Source organism: Rhipicephalus sanguineus, chromosome 7 (assembly GCF_013339695.2).
Source record: "Rhipicephalus sanguineus isolate Rsan-2018 chromosome 7, BIME_Rsan_1.4, whole genome shotgun sequence".
NCBI lineage: Eukaryota > Metazoa > Arthropoda > Arachnida > Ixodida > Ixodidae > Rhipicephalus > Rhipicephalus sanguineus.
The window spans coordinates 164,953,089-164,971,204 of NC_051182.1; the positions used below are offsets into that span (position 1 = coordinate 164,953,089).

The 18,116-nt window shown below is 47.2% G+C and overlaps 2 protein-coding genes across 2 annotated transcripts in view; one reads left to right on the forward strand and one right to left on the reverse strand.

The window, feature by feature from the left end:
* Window positions 1–12,180, reverse strand: part of LOC119400467 (serine/threonine-protein kinase NLK) — a 54,612-nt gene extending 42,432 nt beyond the window's left edge. The window contains exon 1 of the mRNA XM_037667516.2: window positions 11,886–12,180. Within this exon, the coding sequence (XP_037523444.1) occupies window positions 11,886–11,928 (43 nt within the window). The 5' untranslated portion in view covers window positions 11,929–12,180. The remainder of the gene's footprint in view (window positions 1–11,885) is intronic.
* Window positions 1–18,116, forward strand: part of LOC119400472 (protein argonaute-1) — a 379,544-nt gene that overhangs the window by 37,627 nt on the left and 323,801 nt on the right. The gene's annotated exons all lie outside the window — the stretch shown is intronic.

Genomic DNA, 18,116 nt, shown 5'->3' on the forward strand with positions numbered 1-18,116 from the left:
TGTACACTGCCTCCCGATTTGATAACAGCTACACGCGTGCGAATATTCGAAACTTTCGAATGAAGAGTGTGATATCACCCTATTAAATTCGGTACTCGTATTACATAGTGCATACTCTAAATTCTGAATATTTTTCGAACATTTTTCGAATAATTGGACGGGAAAACGCCAAAGGAACTAAACCTTACAACAGTGATGGAGTTATTTTTTTCTTTTAATAGTTTAGTTACCAAGATGCATGCAGCCCAAGCATTTACGGGGCCATCGATGTTATATCGATAGCCTGAAGAAGGCGGATTCTTGCTTAAAACTCCAGCGCCGCTGAAACGAAAGTGTCATCAGTCTACTATCATCGTCATGAAATTTGCGAGGACGTCAATTCATGCAACAGTGTTTAGGATTTATGTTCGAGTTTTATTTAAAAAGCTGGTGATAATTTACCGTCTTGAATACTGTATTTAGCCTGCGGTTTCAAAATATCAGCGAAGACTCTAGTCGATGCTATACGCAAGTTTACCTTGAAGTTTGCATACTTTTTATATTTTTGTCAATTAAAAGTAGTGCGTCTTTGTGAAAGTTTGTGAACGTGTGTTTCAGATAAAATGTGGAATTCTAGGGATCTTTTGAAAACGGTCGCCTCACTACTCGAAACCTATTCGAATAGTATTCGATTCGTATTCGTGTTCGATACCACGTAATCACTAGTCGATTCGTATTCGATTAGGTTCAAGATACCGCTATTCGCACACCCCTGGTAACAGCCCTCTTGAATCTGGAATCCTGCCTCGGTGAGGAGTCCAGCTTCGAGACCGCGTAACATCTCGCCGCTCCACGCCGATTCGCTCGGCTCGGTAAGCGAACGCCGTGGGGACGTGTATATAACTCTAGCCAGCGTGTTCCCGAGTTGTTTACCCGTCGAGAGGAGAAAACAAGTCGGACGCCTGACCGAAATAGCGTCCGAGCTACTATGCGCTCGCGAATTGGGTCACCGTCGCGCTTTAGGCCTCTAAAATGCCGCCGTTGACTAAGTACGACCTGAATGTCTTCTTCCTGTTCGCGGCCGAGGATTCGGCGGAACGGTATCGGATCGCGAACGCAGCTGCGAACGGCCTGAACTTGATTGCGGCGCGAGCCACGAGTGAGCGAGCGTCGTCCGTGACGCAGAGCACTTGGGTTGTCAATATCGTGGTCTCACCTGCGTTCTTCTAGGGTGTTCTTTCTGGGGTGCGACCTTGTAATGGTTCAGAAAGTAAACCGCTCGCTAGCCCGCGCGTAATAGGAGACAATGTTGCTTTCGTCAGCGAAGTCGCCATTCCGACCAATCACGTGAGGACAATATCGCACCCCCGGGAACACAGTGAGATTTGGGCGCATATATATATATATATATATATATATATATATATATATATATATATATATATATATATATATATATATATATATAGTTTTTAGTAGTGGAGCTGTTTAAGCCGACCGTTATTGTGTGCAGAGCGAAGAGAAAACTATCATCGTGAACTGGCACGAGCTCTCTTCGTCCTCTTCTGCTTCGCTCCCAGAACACGTGCGCCGATTTGCCCGGCGTGAGATGCAATAACTCTGATGGGCGAGAGACGAGTATATAGAGAGAGGGAAAGAAAAGAAGGGATAGTATTTTTTATTGTTGGGTTTTAACGTCCCAAAACCACGGTATGATTATGAGGGACGCTGTAGTGGAGGGCTCCGGAAAGTTCAACCACCTGGGATTCTTTAACGTGCACCTGAATCGAAGTACACGGGCCCCAAGCATTTTCGCGTCCATCGAAAATGCGGACGCCGCGGCCGAGATTCGATTCCGCGACCTTCGGGTCAGCAGTCGCGCGCCATAACCACTAGACCACCGTGGCGGGTAAAAAAAAAAAGAGGGATAGAAAGAAAGAGAAAGAGAAGAAAGATGGAAAAAGATAGAAAGACTCAGAAAGAAATAGACAAAGAGAGAAAGATATAGAAAGAAACAGACACAAAAAGAGAGAGAACAAAGAGAGGGCAAGACAGAAAGATAGAGAGAAAGAAAGATAGGAAGAGCACGAAAGAGAAACAAATAGCTAGAGAGAGAAATACAGAAATATAAGTAAACATAGACATGAAAGAGAGAAGGGAGTACTGACACGATTCTGAGAAATCGCAAAAGGGACATTTTACGTTTCCTTGGTATGCAGTGTTGACGCTCTCCACGCACTGGAGTCAGGCAACAGGAATCAAGTGTTTTACTTTGATTTTAATGTTTTCGTCGCTTAGCATCTGCAAGCCAGCCCCACCGCAATGACCATTATCCCGACGAGTCATCACAGTTCCACTGAGTTTGCGAATTCTGCGTCCTGCATGCAGCCTAAATCGCAGATATCACTGTCGGGGTTGCTGGACGACAATTCACTAATCGCTGTTTACGTGCACCACGAGCAGATGACGGATCTGCCGCTAGTACGTTGCGAGTTGCTGTCTCCCCGTGACGTCACACTGCCATGACACGTCACTGAGAAGCCGCCCCCCTCGATATTGAAACCGAAATTGTTTTTTTTTTTTAAGGTAGCGGTATTAAAAGTATATTCGATGCATCCCCAGGCACCACAGTACTCTTTTTAGGGTTCTCGATGACAGTGCTTTTGTTTAGCGTAACAATTCGAAAATATCGAAAATTCGTGTCAGTACTCCTGAGAGAAAGAGAAAAAGAGAAAGAAAGAGAAAGATAAACAAGTCAGGCCGTCCAGCTCCTTGACACCACTAGTGCGAAGATGCCTTAATTTTATGTCTTTTAATTAAGCGGACTGCCGCAGCCTCGCTGATTGGCTCGAACCACCGCGGTTTCCGAGTTTGACAATACTGCGGAAATCAATGGCGTCCAGAATAACAGCGCGGTGATGATTTCAGATGAAGTAAAGCGCGACTGTGCATACGCTGGGGATACCTGGTGTGGGAATCGAGATCTGGATTCCCACGCTACCACACAGCAAGCCGGACGCTCGAGACTATCGCTTTGTCCTAAATAGATAGAGAGATGGAAGGGAAAACAGTTAACCATAACAGAGCGTCTTGTTCATTATTCCAGCTACAGGCAGAAGAGGGGGTGAGAAAGACGGAAATAAGAGTGGAATCGTCCGAGTATGCTACCGTGCACATTACCAAATTAAGTATTATGCGCAGGTATATTTCTATTCTGTCACCAGTTTGAGACCACCATCGTAGCCGTCCCTGCGGGAATCGAAGCTACCATCTTAAGAGCCGCTCAGTCACCCTTATGGGAGCCGTTCCAACATTTGGCAGAGCCTTGCTCCAAGGCGTGATCCAAACGTATATTTCGTGCAAGATTATCTCCGCGTATTCTCTCATCTATGTGCCTGCCCCCTGTGTAATGTAGCGAGCAGAATATTTCGTCTAGGTTAACCTCCTCTTAATTTTTTTCGTCTCTCTGTGAGAAAAATGTTAAAGCTGTTGCGCGTGAGTGTCGAATGGTTGCGAGCGCATGAGGCCTCTGTCGAACTGTTGGTGCGCCACTGCCTTGCAAGGCGAGAGACGCTGTGACGTTCCGTGCTTCTGAACTTGTAGAAACTCGAGCCACCAGCGATACTGCAAGTTTTCAAGCTTTCCAGTTACGTAGTTCCCTCGAGACCTTAAGCGAGGATTGTACGTACCACCAGCGCTTTCTACAAACATTGGTACCACAGACAAATAGATAAGTCCGAGTTCTGCTGAATATACACAGATTTAGGCTTTAAAGAGACATATACATACATAAGGGAAAATATGCAGAGGAGGAGACGCGCACACAACGAAGCATCCGGCGCATCGTTTGTAGGGGCCTCCTGACTCTTACCTGCACTAGAGACGCTGCTCTTCCCTCCTCCTCCTCCTCTCTACCCTATTTCCATCTTTTCCTCCACCGTTTGCCCAGAAGATGCCGAGCAGTGCTCCCTTAGATGGTTGCAGAAATAGCGTCTTAGCCTCACCCCATTCAAGCAGAGTACCCGATTGGATATCTACCCTGGTCACAAGTAACCTCCGCCCTTCTTGTATATCATTTCAACGAGGGATTAAGCCTTATGCGGATGTCCATACTGGTTCTGAGCGTCGCATTTATTCTTACTGAAATTTTCATTTTTATTAATATAAGCAGCCGGGTGCCCACGTACAGCCTATACCCTGCCTTAATCCGAGTAACAATGACTCGTCATAAGTCAAAAACACGACACGTAGCAAAAACCCACATCTTGCAAGCATATCAATGGTCATGGTGTCCAGCTACGCGTAAAGCCTCTGGCATAAATAAAGACGGGAGTGTGAACATGTCGCTGTTCAGTTTGCAGAGCTCGTTGTTCTCAGCCACGCCTCCGCAGCGGACCAGGGGCGGTCGGATGCCACACAATGCGCCTGGTCTGTCTGCGAAGCGAGCTGGGCTGATGCTTCGACAGTCCGAGGAAGAAGAGAAGAGGTCGCATTGTTTGCCCGTGAAAGAAGGTCAGGAGCGAGGAACCGCTCAAGGACGAGGGAGCCGTTAGCGGCACCGACGACTGACTGCGGCGCGGATTCCGTATTCGCCGTTGACCTCCACCTTCTTCTTTAATCGTTTTAGAGCGCATCTCTTTCCCCTATTTACAGTGGGCTCCCACGCTGTGCGTTTCTTTTCTTTTTTACGACCTGTTTGTCATTTGACTTTTCAGGCGTTGCCTTCTAAAGTATTCCACAGCTTCCGTGGGCTGGGTGTAAAGCCTGGTTCTGGGTTCTACGTGTATATAGCCAGTTCTGAGCCTGTAGCCTGGTTTATGCAAGTGTGTTGTTTGTTCGTGTAATGTGCCTGTTGACGTATTGGGAAGTGCGCAGTGGAAGAGAGAGAGAGAGAGAGGTGTCAATTTTTTTCAGTTCTTTTCTTTGTTTTTCTCTAACATACGTGTTGTTCGGTAACATGAAATTTCTTCGTTCTGCGACAATTTATGAATCGTTGTATGCATCCAATCAACCCCCCCCCCCCGCAATTTTTCAATATTGCATGTCTATATATTCACGCACCTGTACAAAAAGCACACGCGAACATACGTAAGTTGAACTCCCCAAGAAGAAAATGTGGAGTATAAATAAATAAGTAAATAAATAAATAAATAAATAAATAAATAAGCATGCGGAAGGCGCGGAGGTTAACCGGGAGATAATCGTACAGTTGGCCCCCAGAATGTTAGCCATCATTAGCCGGTAGGACAAACCGTAGAGTTTCCCAAAATTAACTAGAGGGGACTCTGGCACTGCGATCGTTCAGCCACCATGAGAATGATGGGTAGTACCCGGATTTGCCTAGTCTTCGTACTTGTGGGCTTCGAACCCACTTGTGGCTTTGTTTATTGCTATGTTTTGGTTTTCTTTCAGATAAAAGAACGGATCGTTGTGAATTTCGTGACCAGATTTGAATCGGTGAGCCCAAAGAAGTTAAAGTGGCGAAGTGGAACTGCTGACTTTTGCTGAACTTCGCCTTCCGACAGAGCGGATGCAGGCGACGCGGAGCCAAATGGAGCCGAAAGAACGAAGTTTAGACAAATCCGTGCACTACCCATCATTCTCATGCTGGCTGAAGCGCCATGCGTTGCAGCTCCCGTAGACACTAGCGTCAGAGTTCCCTCTAGTAAGTATTGTGCGGTTTGAATATAGGCGCAACTATGTGATCCGCATTCCTAATTTTTTTTAGCGCAAGAAGCGTGAGCCGAGATACCTGCACAGAAACTCACAACGCAGTGCATTGAACTAAGTTCATCTGTGTTCACACGAGCAACTACTGCACTACAACATGTAGCAGTGTAGTAGTTGAAAATTCTTTAGCGCTGCAAAGTTGAGGACAAGAAAACATGGACAACACAGACGAAGCGCACAGTATGTTCTACAGTATGTTCCAACTAGCCCCCACCCAAGCTCTTCTGAAGTAGTTGTTTAGCGAGCTGGTTCTTAACTTCTATAATCACAGAGCGTAAGATGACAGAGAGAATAAGTGTTTCGTGTGCCTTTTCTGTGCCATCTTATGCGCTGTGGTTGCGGAAACTTACACAAAGAGAGCTGAAACTAGAGCCGGTAACCGGTAAGTTATTATACCAAACAGTCGTTACATAGTTTGGATGAACGTCCGAGCATCTCTTCCGCATTCTGCAGTCTACAGTCTGCTCCGAGTACGACCTGCCTTAAAGACGGGCCAACACGGTCGCTAGCAAAAAAGAAAAAATAACTCCACGGTAATATCCGAGGAGAACTGTTAGGCTGCCTGTCTTCTCATTGGTCGTCATCATCACCGTCATCATAACCTCCGCCGCTGGCGTCAGCGTCAGCCTATTTTACGTTCAGGCTTGGAATGAGGCCTCTTCCTGAGACCTTCCATTGCTCTTCTCTAAACGTCACGTGATTCCATACTATGGCGACAGATTAGGCTTATCCCGAAGTGTGGTTCATTGGGCTAGTTGGACACAGATTTGTAAATGGGAAAAACGGCGCAAGGGTGAGAAGAGGCACAAGCGAAGTAACACACGGGACGAGCGCTGACTATCAAGTCAAGGTTTTATTGCTTCGACGCAATATAGAGGGAAGTTGGCGGGAAACCAACGCCACGTGAAATTTCAAGCCTTCGTCACGACACTCGCGCAGAAGCTGTCAGCTGGTTAGGAAAGTTATGGAGGCTATCGGAATATTACAGTTTCAACACGCGGAATCATTAGGCAATTACGAGATATAAGTTAACTCTTCTTTGCTTAGTGCTAGGGACGGTTCGCTTGCGCAAGCGTGTCCCCTTCGGTTGATAGCGAAGGCATCGACTATCAGACGACTGTACATGCTGGAGTACGTTCCTACGACCTTGCAATGTCCGAAATCTGGTCAGGCCGTCTCCGCCGTCTTCTTCTACGGCCTTAGTCTACGGCCTTAGCCCAGTCATGTATCTCGATACCAGGTCGTGATCGTTAATCCCTTGACTTCGAGGCACCACCGATCAAGGAAACGTATCGAGCAGTGGTAGAGCGCACGCATGCATCTTTCGCCGACGAAGTCTATTCGTTTTACTTCTCTCTCTCGAGTGTGCCCGTGCAAGCGTGGTTGATCCTGTCAAGTGCGGTCAGCGCTCAGGAGTGCTCGCCCGTCGCCACACCGCCAACAGCGCGAGACAACATGGCCGCGCCCAGCGAGAAGCGGAAATTTCGGGTTTCTCGGTCGTTAGCATGGTTTTCCTCGTTTCACGGCGCCGCACGCGCGGGCCAGCCAGCCGGCCGGGAGTCGTTCCACGGCGCCAGCACTGCTGCAAAACCGATCGCAACCTGTTCTCAAGAGGCTCGGACGAGATCCAGCGGCGGGTCGTTTATAGAACACGTCCGCGAGCGCTCTTCGCCACTGCGCACCCCTTGAAACCGATTCTAGCGCTTTATATATATCTATATACGGGTCATCGCCTGTACACTCGGAATATCACTGAGACCACCCGATGTCTCGCAGTGTGAAGTGCACAATGAAAACAACAGACAATAGGTATAGGGGACGTCACTTGTATGTCTTAACTGAAGTACAGTAATTATGACATATGTGGAAAGGAGTTAAAGTGGATGAAAAATCAACTTGCCGAAGTATAGGGGACCGAACCTACTATAGGTTCAGTCGCCACTTGCGGCAAGTTGATCACCTATCGGTCGGCGTATTTCGCCAATGTTTAATCGCGACCAGACGAGATTTCAAGAGATCCTCGACTTCACGTATTGATTTTTTCGCGAGGAGTCGACAGAGATTCGACGGTACTTAACAACAACAAGAGAGAAAGAAAAATACTCTTGATGTAAAAGCCAGCATGTTTGGACAATGTTACTACTTTCATATCGGCTACTCTGCATTGGGGGAACGGAAAACAATAAAAGCAAAAGACGGTATTAGAAGAATCATGAAATGAGGCCCAAGTTCAGAAGAAGATGGAAGTTTGTCCTCTCCTCCTCTTCTGTTTCGGTTGGGGGGAAAGGGTACGAAGCCCACACATACACATACACTAAGGTAGGCAGTTACTGCCTTGAAGAAGACAAGGTCACTCGTCGAAACGTTTGCTCCAGCGGTAATCCGTGTTCAAGGATTTTTCAAGTTTTGAGTCTGTACTACGGGCTACGCTTTAGTGAAACTCCAGGGGTAACTTTTGTGACGCACGGTTCATTCATGTACAGAGAACTGTTAGTGGATGGGCGTATTTGTTTTCTATTTATTGATTTTTAAAGAAGCTACGAAATCGAACCAACAACACTGAGCGTGGCTTGGGAGCATGCAAGATACTACTACTACTACTACTACTACTACTACTAGTACTACTACTACCAATAATAATAATAATAATAATAATAATAATAATAATAATAATAATAATAATAATAATAATAATAATAATAATAATAATAATAATAATAATAATAGTAATATATTTACTTCCGGGCCGTACACTGTAGAACAGGATTGCACTGGGAGAAAATTATGGCAGGTGCAAACACCCAGCTCACTTCGAGTTCAGTCCACAATTTTTAAGAGAGCACGAGTGCGTCACTTCACGCATACTTGTACAGGGCCACTTGCCGAAACCACTGGCCTAACAATTTATTTGTAGTAACACGCATTTCTTTATCATACCGCTATGTTCTGCCCCCAATTTTTCTGCCTGAAATAGATTAACAATTTTTTTTTACAGCCACGTTAAAGCGTATCATTTCAAGCACATTTCTGCGGACCGCTCCTGCCTTTGACACGAAGATATTCACTGACAGAGTCTCACATACCGTCCGTCATGGTCCCTCTGTTAGCTTTAAAATAATTCGCATGTAGTTTAATCGCACTGAGTTCAAGTGTATACTCGGTTCATATGTCTCGAAAAATGATTACTCGTGTTCCTGCTCGCGAAACGTACTACAATATAACAATATCAGGGCTTTTACGTGCCAGAACCACGATATGATTATGAAGCACACCGTAGTGGAGGGCTGTGGAAATTTCGAACATCCGGTGTTCTTTAACGTGCACTGACATCGCACAGTACACGAGCCTCTAGCATTTCGCCTCCATCGAAGTGCGACCGCCCCGGCCGGAATCGAACCCGCGACCTTCGGGACGGCAGCCGGGCACCGTAACCACTGTACCAACGAGGTGGACTGAAATATACTCATAACAACTCGAAACGACCCAGCTGTGTCAAGAAGCCAGTTGCAAGTCTATGGGCTATTCCACAACTGTACCTTTTTCAGGTAATATCTCTAGAAAAAGAAAAAAGACGACTTTTTTGTGTTTTCCGACCTTCGTGCACAACAGTGACATGTCAACAATGCGCTCCAGTTAGACAAGACATGCGTACGTAAGTCTGTGCGGTAGATTTTAGGCGTGAAATTCCGGCGTAGCTGAAAAGAGAAGAGACACCGTAGCTGAACACGAGCGTGGAGGCCGGAGCGAACGGCGTTCTTCATGACCGCGAAGGACTTCACAGCACGAGAGCGAGGAAAGGGGCCAGGCGATGGAAGATAATACCCTCGAAAAAATGCCTAGTTCTAGCCTACGCCATTAAAGGGTCGCTAAAGAGAAAAACTATTTTTCTCGTATTAGTAAATTCATCTATCACATTGCCAAAAACACTACGCTTGATGCGAGAAGACGCTTGGTAGGTGAGAAAACGCGCTAAAAGAAAATTCGGGTGGCGACACCACTTGCAGTTTCCGCACCAGTCGCCGTGACGTCACAGATTTTGGCGGCGTCCACTATAGACTACGTAGTTTTTAATCGGTAAAAAATTAGGTACATTGTTGTTTGAGGAAGCCAGAGACATCAGGGGCGTAGCCAAGGCGGGGGGGGGGGGGGTTGGGGAGGTTCAAACCCCCCTGAAATTTTTCAGTTTTGCTTGTGTATATATACACTCACACATACAAACGCACGCACGAACATGCATAAAGTATGGTTGAACCCCCACCCGAAAAAAATTTCTGGCTACGCCCTTGAGAGACATAATATAAGTTTCAGGAAATTTTGTTGAACCAATGTGGCCGAAATAGAAAAAAAAAACATACTTCGAAATCCGTGACGTCACTATCGGAGATTTTGACTGAAAATTTAAAAGTGAAACTCTTGACATTCATTTTCTCGCCTACTAAAAAACCTATATATGCTGGTGAAATTAACGACACTAGTGTTTTCAGAGTATAGTTTATCAGTCTAAACTGATCTATTGTTTCACGTTAGTGTCCATTAAAGTGCCTAAATTCATAAAGCTCTTTTGTAAGTTCTCTGTTCCATTGCTTTTTTTTTTTTCATCTAAGATAATATTTTCGAACTCAGTAGGCGCGCCTCACAAGTAGCGATAACTTGATAACACAATGACAACCGTCGGGGGAAAATGGTCACAAGAGAAAAGCAAAACGATATATGCGTGACAATGCGTCCAGCTTGAAGGAAGGTAAGTCACAGTATTTAGTTATGTAGCGCATAAATTTGTGTACGCGTATTCAATTACGGCACAAGAACGGCTACCCCTCTGTACTGTCCGCGTGTAATTTACCCGCTAAAGCTAAACATGCTCTCGACGACCGTGCTGCCGGGCTAGTTCGTAACGCAGCCGTAGGGCTAGTTGGCTCGCGAATGCTTGGCTGCTATTAGAGTATTTCTGGAGCAAGAGCTTTACATTTTGTTATTTACGGATCCAGTATCGTAAATGATTCCGCACTCTCCACGTACAGCGTGCCTCGTCATCCAATCATGGTAGTGCCCCAGAATTTGATTATACTGTTACCCTAACCGGCAAGCGATCCTCCGCTACATTGTGTTACACTGCAGTGTATTCGTCATCCGGTGCACACGGGGTTGTAACTTGATGTCTTCTACTTGGCCTGGAGCGGCGCTTTTCTTACTGCAGTCGAGGCTGTCCGCAATGCAGCGAGCTTGTTACTGATCACATGCTCTCGGCAATATTTAGTGGTATACGAATTGACATACGTGAGTATTGTGAGCGTCCTATTTTAGAATCGTCATACGTATTAACACGTTCTTTCCATACTTGTTTAGGATGTGTACACGCACGTAAACGACTCGAAAATAATGCCAGGACAGATAAAGAATATGAAAACTGGGCCGCAAGGAAAGCCAAAGTGCAAATGCCCTCCCGCTCCTATCTTTATTTGCGTCTGCCTCGAAATTTCGCTCACAGACAACGCTAATGTTTCGCTCACAACCAAAGACGCCGCCGACACCGGAATTTCTGCGAAACGAGCTCTTTAACGTGGTCGCGTTAACAAAATTGCTGGTGTTTTACGTGCCAAACCAACGATATGATTATGAGGCACGCCGTAGTGGAGGGCTACGGAAATCTTGACTATCTGGTGTTCCTTAACGTGCATCTAAATCTAAGTGCACGGACCTCTAGCATTTTCGCCTCCATCGAAAATGTCATTGCCGCAGCGGGGATCAAACCCGTGACCTTCGGGGCAGCAGCCGAGCGCCGTAACCACTGCACCACCGATGCGGCCAGAACAGATAACGAACTCTGGCAAACATTGAAAAGCCATACATGGTAATAATTTGCCTCGGCCCGTAATCGCATGACGCTGTCGCATAGCACTGTTCCGTGGTCAGTCGCTTCACAGAAACCGAGGATAACTGAGTTGACCTATAAGAGCGGATGCTGGAAGCAGCCTTTCCGCGTTCGTAAAATGAGTAATGTCGACGCACATGTGGTGTCACGGCTTGGCAGGCACGGAATAGCTCCAACGCATCAGGTCGCGTCATGTCGTTTTTCGTGCACATCGCAGACACCAGTTGAGTCGTTACACCAGTCTACTAATTTCCTATATTTGATGGCCGAGAAATAACACACGCACTAAATCGAAGAGACTCACCATAGAACTCGGGTGGCCGACACCTGTTGTGATTGGACCTCATGTCGGAGCACGTTTAAGTTGGGGCAAAAGAAAAAAGCGCCGGCGTTTCTAGGTGGCCGCCCACCGGCACTCGTGTTCCGTACAATTCCACGGCTCCGCGGGAACGCACCACATTAAATCACTCCAAAACAATCACTCCTGTCACACTGCCGAAGCACACTGGCGGGGTAGACACATGATCACAGCGGAGGCTGCTCCTCCTCGGAGCAGACGACGGTGATGACGATGCGGAGCAGACGACGCGTTTTCTCGTCTGCTGTTCGGCGAGCAGACAACGCCGCAACTGTTTTTTAGTTGGGACCCGGCGTGGACGGCGAGGGTGGGCTTCCCAAATAGAGGGCGCCCGGCCTCACGGCTGCTGAAGCCACGTTTTCGGTTTGGCCTCGATTTCGGGGGTGCCTCGCGAGCGAGGGCGAGCGGCGGCGAGTCGGATTCCTGGACGCGCGTACGAACGTATACGTGTTGCGCTCGTTTTGGGGGAGCCGAGAAAATGATGACGTCGTGCGAGGAAACCCCTCGAGGCGTCCGCCGTTCTCTTTCTGTGCCGGTGCACCGCCGGCTTGAAGATGGAGAGGATTCACACTCGTCCCGACGCTCGCATCTTCCCTCTTTCCTCAGTTGCTAGCGCATAAGCCGGAGACGTCACAAAGTCCGCAAGTGACGTCAGCACTTTCTGTGATGCAGTAGAACGAGTGCATGAACAAGTGCCTGAATATGGGCCGTAGCCCGTATTCCCGAAACCGTCTTACGCTAAAAATTTTCGTAAGAGAATATTTCAGTCAATCACGATGCGGGACATGTCATTAACGAAGCCGTCTCACCAATGGAAAACGCGCTCACGAAAGAAAAGTTTTGTGAATTCGGCCCCTGCATGCTTACTATGATCTTTGAAGCGAGGTATCACATTTTGATCTTGACGGAGTACTTTTTTATTCAAGCCTGTTAGACAAAATAAAATCGAACGAGTCTATCTTTTCTTTGATTCGCCACGATGGTTTAGTGGTTAAGGTGCTCTACTGCTGACCTGCAGATCACGGGATCGAATCCCGGCCGCGGCGGCCGCATTTTCGATGGAGGCGGAAATGCTAGAGGTCCGTGTACTTAGATTTAGGCACACGTTAAAGAACCCCAGGTGATCGAAATTTTCGGAGCCCTCCACTACGGCATCCCTCATTATCATATCGTGGGTTTGGGACGTAGAACCCCAACAATTATTATTATCTATCCTTTGTTTGCAAGCACTAAGTTTCTAATAAATATAACCACGTTACCCGTCATGTTAGCCGAGAGGCTACGGTGTACTCTCATGCACTAGGTAGTTGGTTCGGTAGGACTTGGGTGCGCCCCCTCAGAAGGAGAAGCCGCATATAGATGGAAGCGATATGCAGGAACACCAGCATACTTAAATATGGGTATACGTTAAAAAACACCAAATGGTCATAGTAATCCGAACTACAGCGTTGCAACATTGCGCGGCAAACGGATTGGCCCATACATCATGTTTAATGCCAGCCATTATGAGGGAGATTCTTTCATCGGTTTTCACGTAGTAAAATCGTTTCACCAGGCTAACGTTCATTGAGTAAATGTACTCAATAGAAGATTATTCTCGCTGAAGCATGCGTTCACCTTTGAAGTCAAGGCATTCCTGCAATGTCATTTTTGCGTTTGAAACGGTCCGAAATCAATGAGCGAGTTATGCGATGTGTTCTGTCTCTGTTATCTAAATGTGAACGTCCGTTGCCTTGAACCCTTTCAGATAAGGAACTTGCATTTTTACGCATGCGTAGAGAATGACGTATATCACCGGACAGCACGGATATATGTGCGAAATTCAAAATAAACGTTGTTGGAAGCTCAGAGCTCGTGCTTGTTTGTTTTTTTAGCGCCGCAGTTGTCAGAAAAGATGTACCAACAGGCCAAACGCATCACTTTAATCAAGTGAACGTCCGAGTGAACTGTGCCGTCGTATCATGGAATCGCAGTTGACGTGTCGTAGCTTGAATGGACTTGTACGGGTTCTCAAGGTCGGGCGATGCATTGCCTATCGGCAGAGCAGTGACGCAATAAAGATCACGTGACGTCGACGGGAGCCACACAAAAATGAAATGGAAGCATGGCTGTGCATATATGTGATGATAATCGAAGTATATTAAGTCAGTAGTGAACTTTCATTCGTGGAAAATAAATTTGTAAAATTTAATTGCATGGTTTAATAAAAGCAAATCAAGTGAGTACGGAGTCAATTAGTGAACGTTGGACGCCGATATAAAGTGTACGGTACAATAGCCGTACCGGATGGCTTTCGCCTTCGAGCCGTCTTAGGCGAATGCAGAGGGGACCCTGTGAGTTTTTGTTTGAACCGCCATGATGCCACTCTTCCGATTAAAGATTTCATCAGCCAAGTATACCTTTTGGCAGCGGTCAAAAATAGAAGACCCTATAGGTGGCCGGAAGCGGACCGAGTTCCACCTCACACCGCGATAAAGAAAAGCCACTCGTCTATGAGGCATCCGCCTTAGGGGTTACCCTGTCCAGTCACACTGCGCAGCTGGCAGAGTGTGTGACACTCGAACACGAAAGAAGACAAAAGAAAGTAAGTGCTCATTGATTGCGCGCCACGCCAAAAGTAGCTCACAGAGACACTCGCCGAAGCGGCCCCATGCGGCGATCCCGAGACCTCGCATTCGTTGCACGAAGCCGCAACATGATTGACAAAAACTTAATTGCGCGCAAGCGTCGTCTATCGAACCAGGAAGATGTACGCCCGCGCCCGGTTGCCGCTAGCCAAGTACACATACGCACCACGTCCTCACTCGTAAGGCAGGCGTCTCCGTCGCTGGGAGAGCTTGGAACGTACTGCGTAGTGCCAGGATAGAGCCCGCAGCCAAATGAGCGTGTTGAGGAGCTCTCACGCTAATCTCGAAAGAAGCTCGCACGCACACTCGGGAATTAAAAAGAAAAAAAAAAAGGAGCGCTGTCGCGCGTGCAATGTGACGTGTCCACTCCACTCATGCCCGAGTATGACGTTGCGTGGCGATAAGCGGTCGCGGTCGTCATATCCCACAATGCTGTGCCCACAGCGGCAACAGGAAAGTTCAAAGACAACTCTCCCTCCTCATGGCATGGGGCCCTGTCATCTTGCCTGGTTCCAGCTACGCCGCACAATAGAGTGGTGCAGGGTTGAAAAAGTTAGGAGGATGGCAAGGGCTGCTTGCAGCAAAATGCGTAGATGGAGCAAGGCAGCAAGGTGGGCGAGTTGGTTTTCATTCATCGTACTCAGGATAACAGCGCAACGTTTTGACACGTATGTACAAAGCCCGTGTAAGAAGTTGCCCTAAGTACGATGTGTAGATGACGCACCGTCGGTAGCGATTGTAATTAGTTATTAGCAATAATAATAATAATAATAATAGTAGTAGTAGTAGAAGAAGATTATCATCACCACCATCAACTGCATGCGCACGCTCAATGACGGAAAAATAAAGATGCCCAAAACAAATTCCCAGTGGGACTACGTCGCTAAAAACCGGGATTACTGTATAAGGCACTGTTGTTATTTCAGAGAGAAAAAATTGTTTCAATATTCCCGAAAAATAATACTTATGTCTCACTCTCTCTTTCTCTCTCTCCTTACTTTCTGGCGAGAGAAAAAAATGCTTTAAAAATTGAAACGATAAGGAAAGTGAAAGTTAACTTCACCAATACAGGCGCATGGGCAAAGGTGCATAAGCTAGGGGCGAACCAAAGTTCGGTCCCTAAACTTTCAATTGATTCAGGAGTTGAACATCCTAAAGCCGGTCGAGGGATTGTGGAAAAGGATCCCGTAGGGCTTTTCGCCTCGGTCACAACGCGCCCTCCACGGCAGAGAATCGAACCCTTGTCATCGTGTTCAACACCGCAACGCCATAGCCACTGATCAGGGGCGTAGCCAAGGGGGGGGGGGGGGGGGGTTGACCCCCCCCACCCCCCCGAAAAAAATTTCTGGCTACGCCCCTGCCACTGATCCTCGCAGCAAGTATTCGTTAATGACAACAAAAGAGGTGTAGGAGTTTCATTATCACACCTCGTAACTCTTTTCTTTTTCTTTTTCTCCTGTGCAGGCCAGAGCTCAGGCCGACCTCTCCGTCATCTTCTAATAGTTTCTCTCGCTTCTAATAGATTCTCTGGAGTTTCATGTGTTTATTTCGCCTTCCTTCCTTATCCTGTACAGGAGCTGTCACACATTAGATTCGTGCCAATAAAAGGACATTACGAGCAGCAGTAAACCTACTTCGGAAGCGAGTTCGTGCAGTGTGCGGTTTAAACAAAAATGCCAACGAAGGTTCGGCGTATTCGGTGCGTCAGGTATCGGTGCACTCGTGATTGAGTGGTGCCAAATTCGGGCACCCGAGAAAGCCTCTGCACGGTTTTATAGCGGGGCCTTTGCGGAGGTGCATGTCGGCCCAATTAAAAGTCCTTCCCGGTTTCTAAGTCGGTACGCGTGAGCGCGGGCAACCGCACCGTTTTACGGTTGCGTGTTCCTCGGCTAAGTATGCGCCGCAGTAGCAGTCTCGTAAGGAGCGAACGCCCTCGCGAGCATTTCGCACAGAACGGGCTGAGGAAAAGCGTCGGAACTCGGCGTACGTTGCACCCTCGTGCGTGCATGTCACAGCGTGAAAAGTGTTGGCGTGCGTGAACGTTGCCGTGTCGCTTGCAGAGAGTTCGCTTTTGGTCGCCCTGCGTAGCTTGCAGCACACCCGGAGGAAGGCGCGTGGGCGATCGAACGCGTGTGAATCGAAGGCTCCCACTAAATACGTCATCGTCGTCATCATTCTCAGCCTGCTTTAGTCCACTACAGGACGAAAGCCTCTCCCAGTGATCGCCTGTTTTACCCTATATCCACTAGCGAGCTGATTCCACTTTATCCCTGCGAACTTCTCAATTTCATCATTCATATCCAACTCTCTGCGTATACCTCGACTGCGTTTCCCTTTCCTTGGTAGCCATCCTGTTGCTCTTACTGTCCACCGGTTGTCTTTTCTACGCATTACGTGGCCAGCCCAGGTCCATTTCTTTCGCTCGATTTCAACCAAGATATCCGCTATACTCCTGTTTGTTCCCTGACTATTTATGCCGTCCTCCGATCTCTTTTAATGTTACTCCTTTCATTTCATACGTCCTATTGCACGCTGTGTGGTCCTCAACGTTTTGTCTAGTTGCGTTGTTACCTTCCGTGTTTCGGCCCCATATGTCAGAAGTGGCACTATGCAGTGATCGTATATTTTTCGCTTTAATTACAATGGTAGATTTCCTGACATTATGATGTAAGAATGGCAGACTGGGCTTGTTGGTTTAACATATTTGAAGTTTAAGGCGCGAATAAGAGACGGACGAAGATAAGGAACATACACACAGGCTCTCCGTGTGTATGTTCCTTATCTTCGTCCGTGTCTTATTCGCGCCTTAAACTTCAAATATCCTGAGACTATTTGGGAGTGCCTGCCGAATGCGCTCCAGCCCATCCTTATTCTTCGGCGAATGTCCTTTTCGTGATTAGGCTCTTCTGTTGGTACTTGTGGGTCGTAAACAACTCCGGTATTCTCCGAGCCAGCAGCGATGTTTCACGTGAAGCCGTGCTTGAAAACGGGAGCGCGACAATAACGAGAGAGATTACTTAAACGGCCGGAAAGATCCAAAAGGAAATTAAGCCACAAAGTTGTTCATCTCCTTCCAAGACGACGGAGATAAGCAAGTCTCAGAACGCTTACGCATACTTCGGCAACTCCGGCATTTTTTTTTTCTCACTCACTCCTGCAATGCTAATATTAATTTTCAGTCTTAGAGGAAGACTAGTGACCACGGACCGACATTCGTGGCTCATTCTTAGCTTTTATAGCTCGTCGTCTTCTTCAACTCCTCCTTTCTTTGCCCGACCATTTATGTAGCGCATATTGCACAAAAGTCTGTGTCACGTCTATTGCATTGCTTGTCGACTCAAGCACACTGACACAAGATGGTGGTGGTCATGCTGCACCAGGCGCAGGAAATGTAATCATCTCACCTCTTCTGGCCCAGTCCCACCCTGTCGCGTTCCCCAGTACCAAATAAAGTCGTTGTCAATTCATCTCACCTTTTCTGTTCCTTCAACCCCACATTGATCTCTCTTTTGCCCGCAGCCATATCTTTCAGGATATTGATCTCACGCTA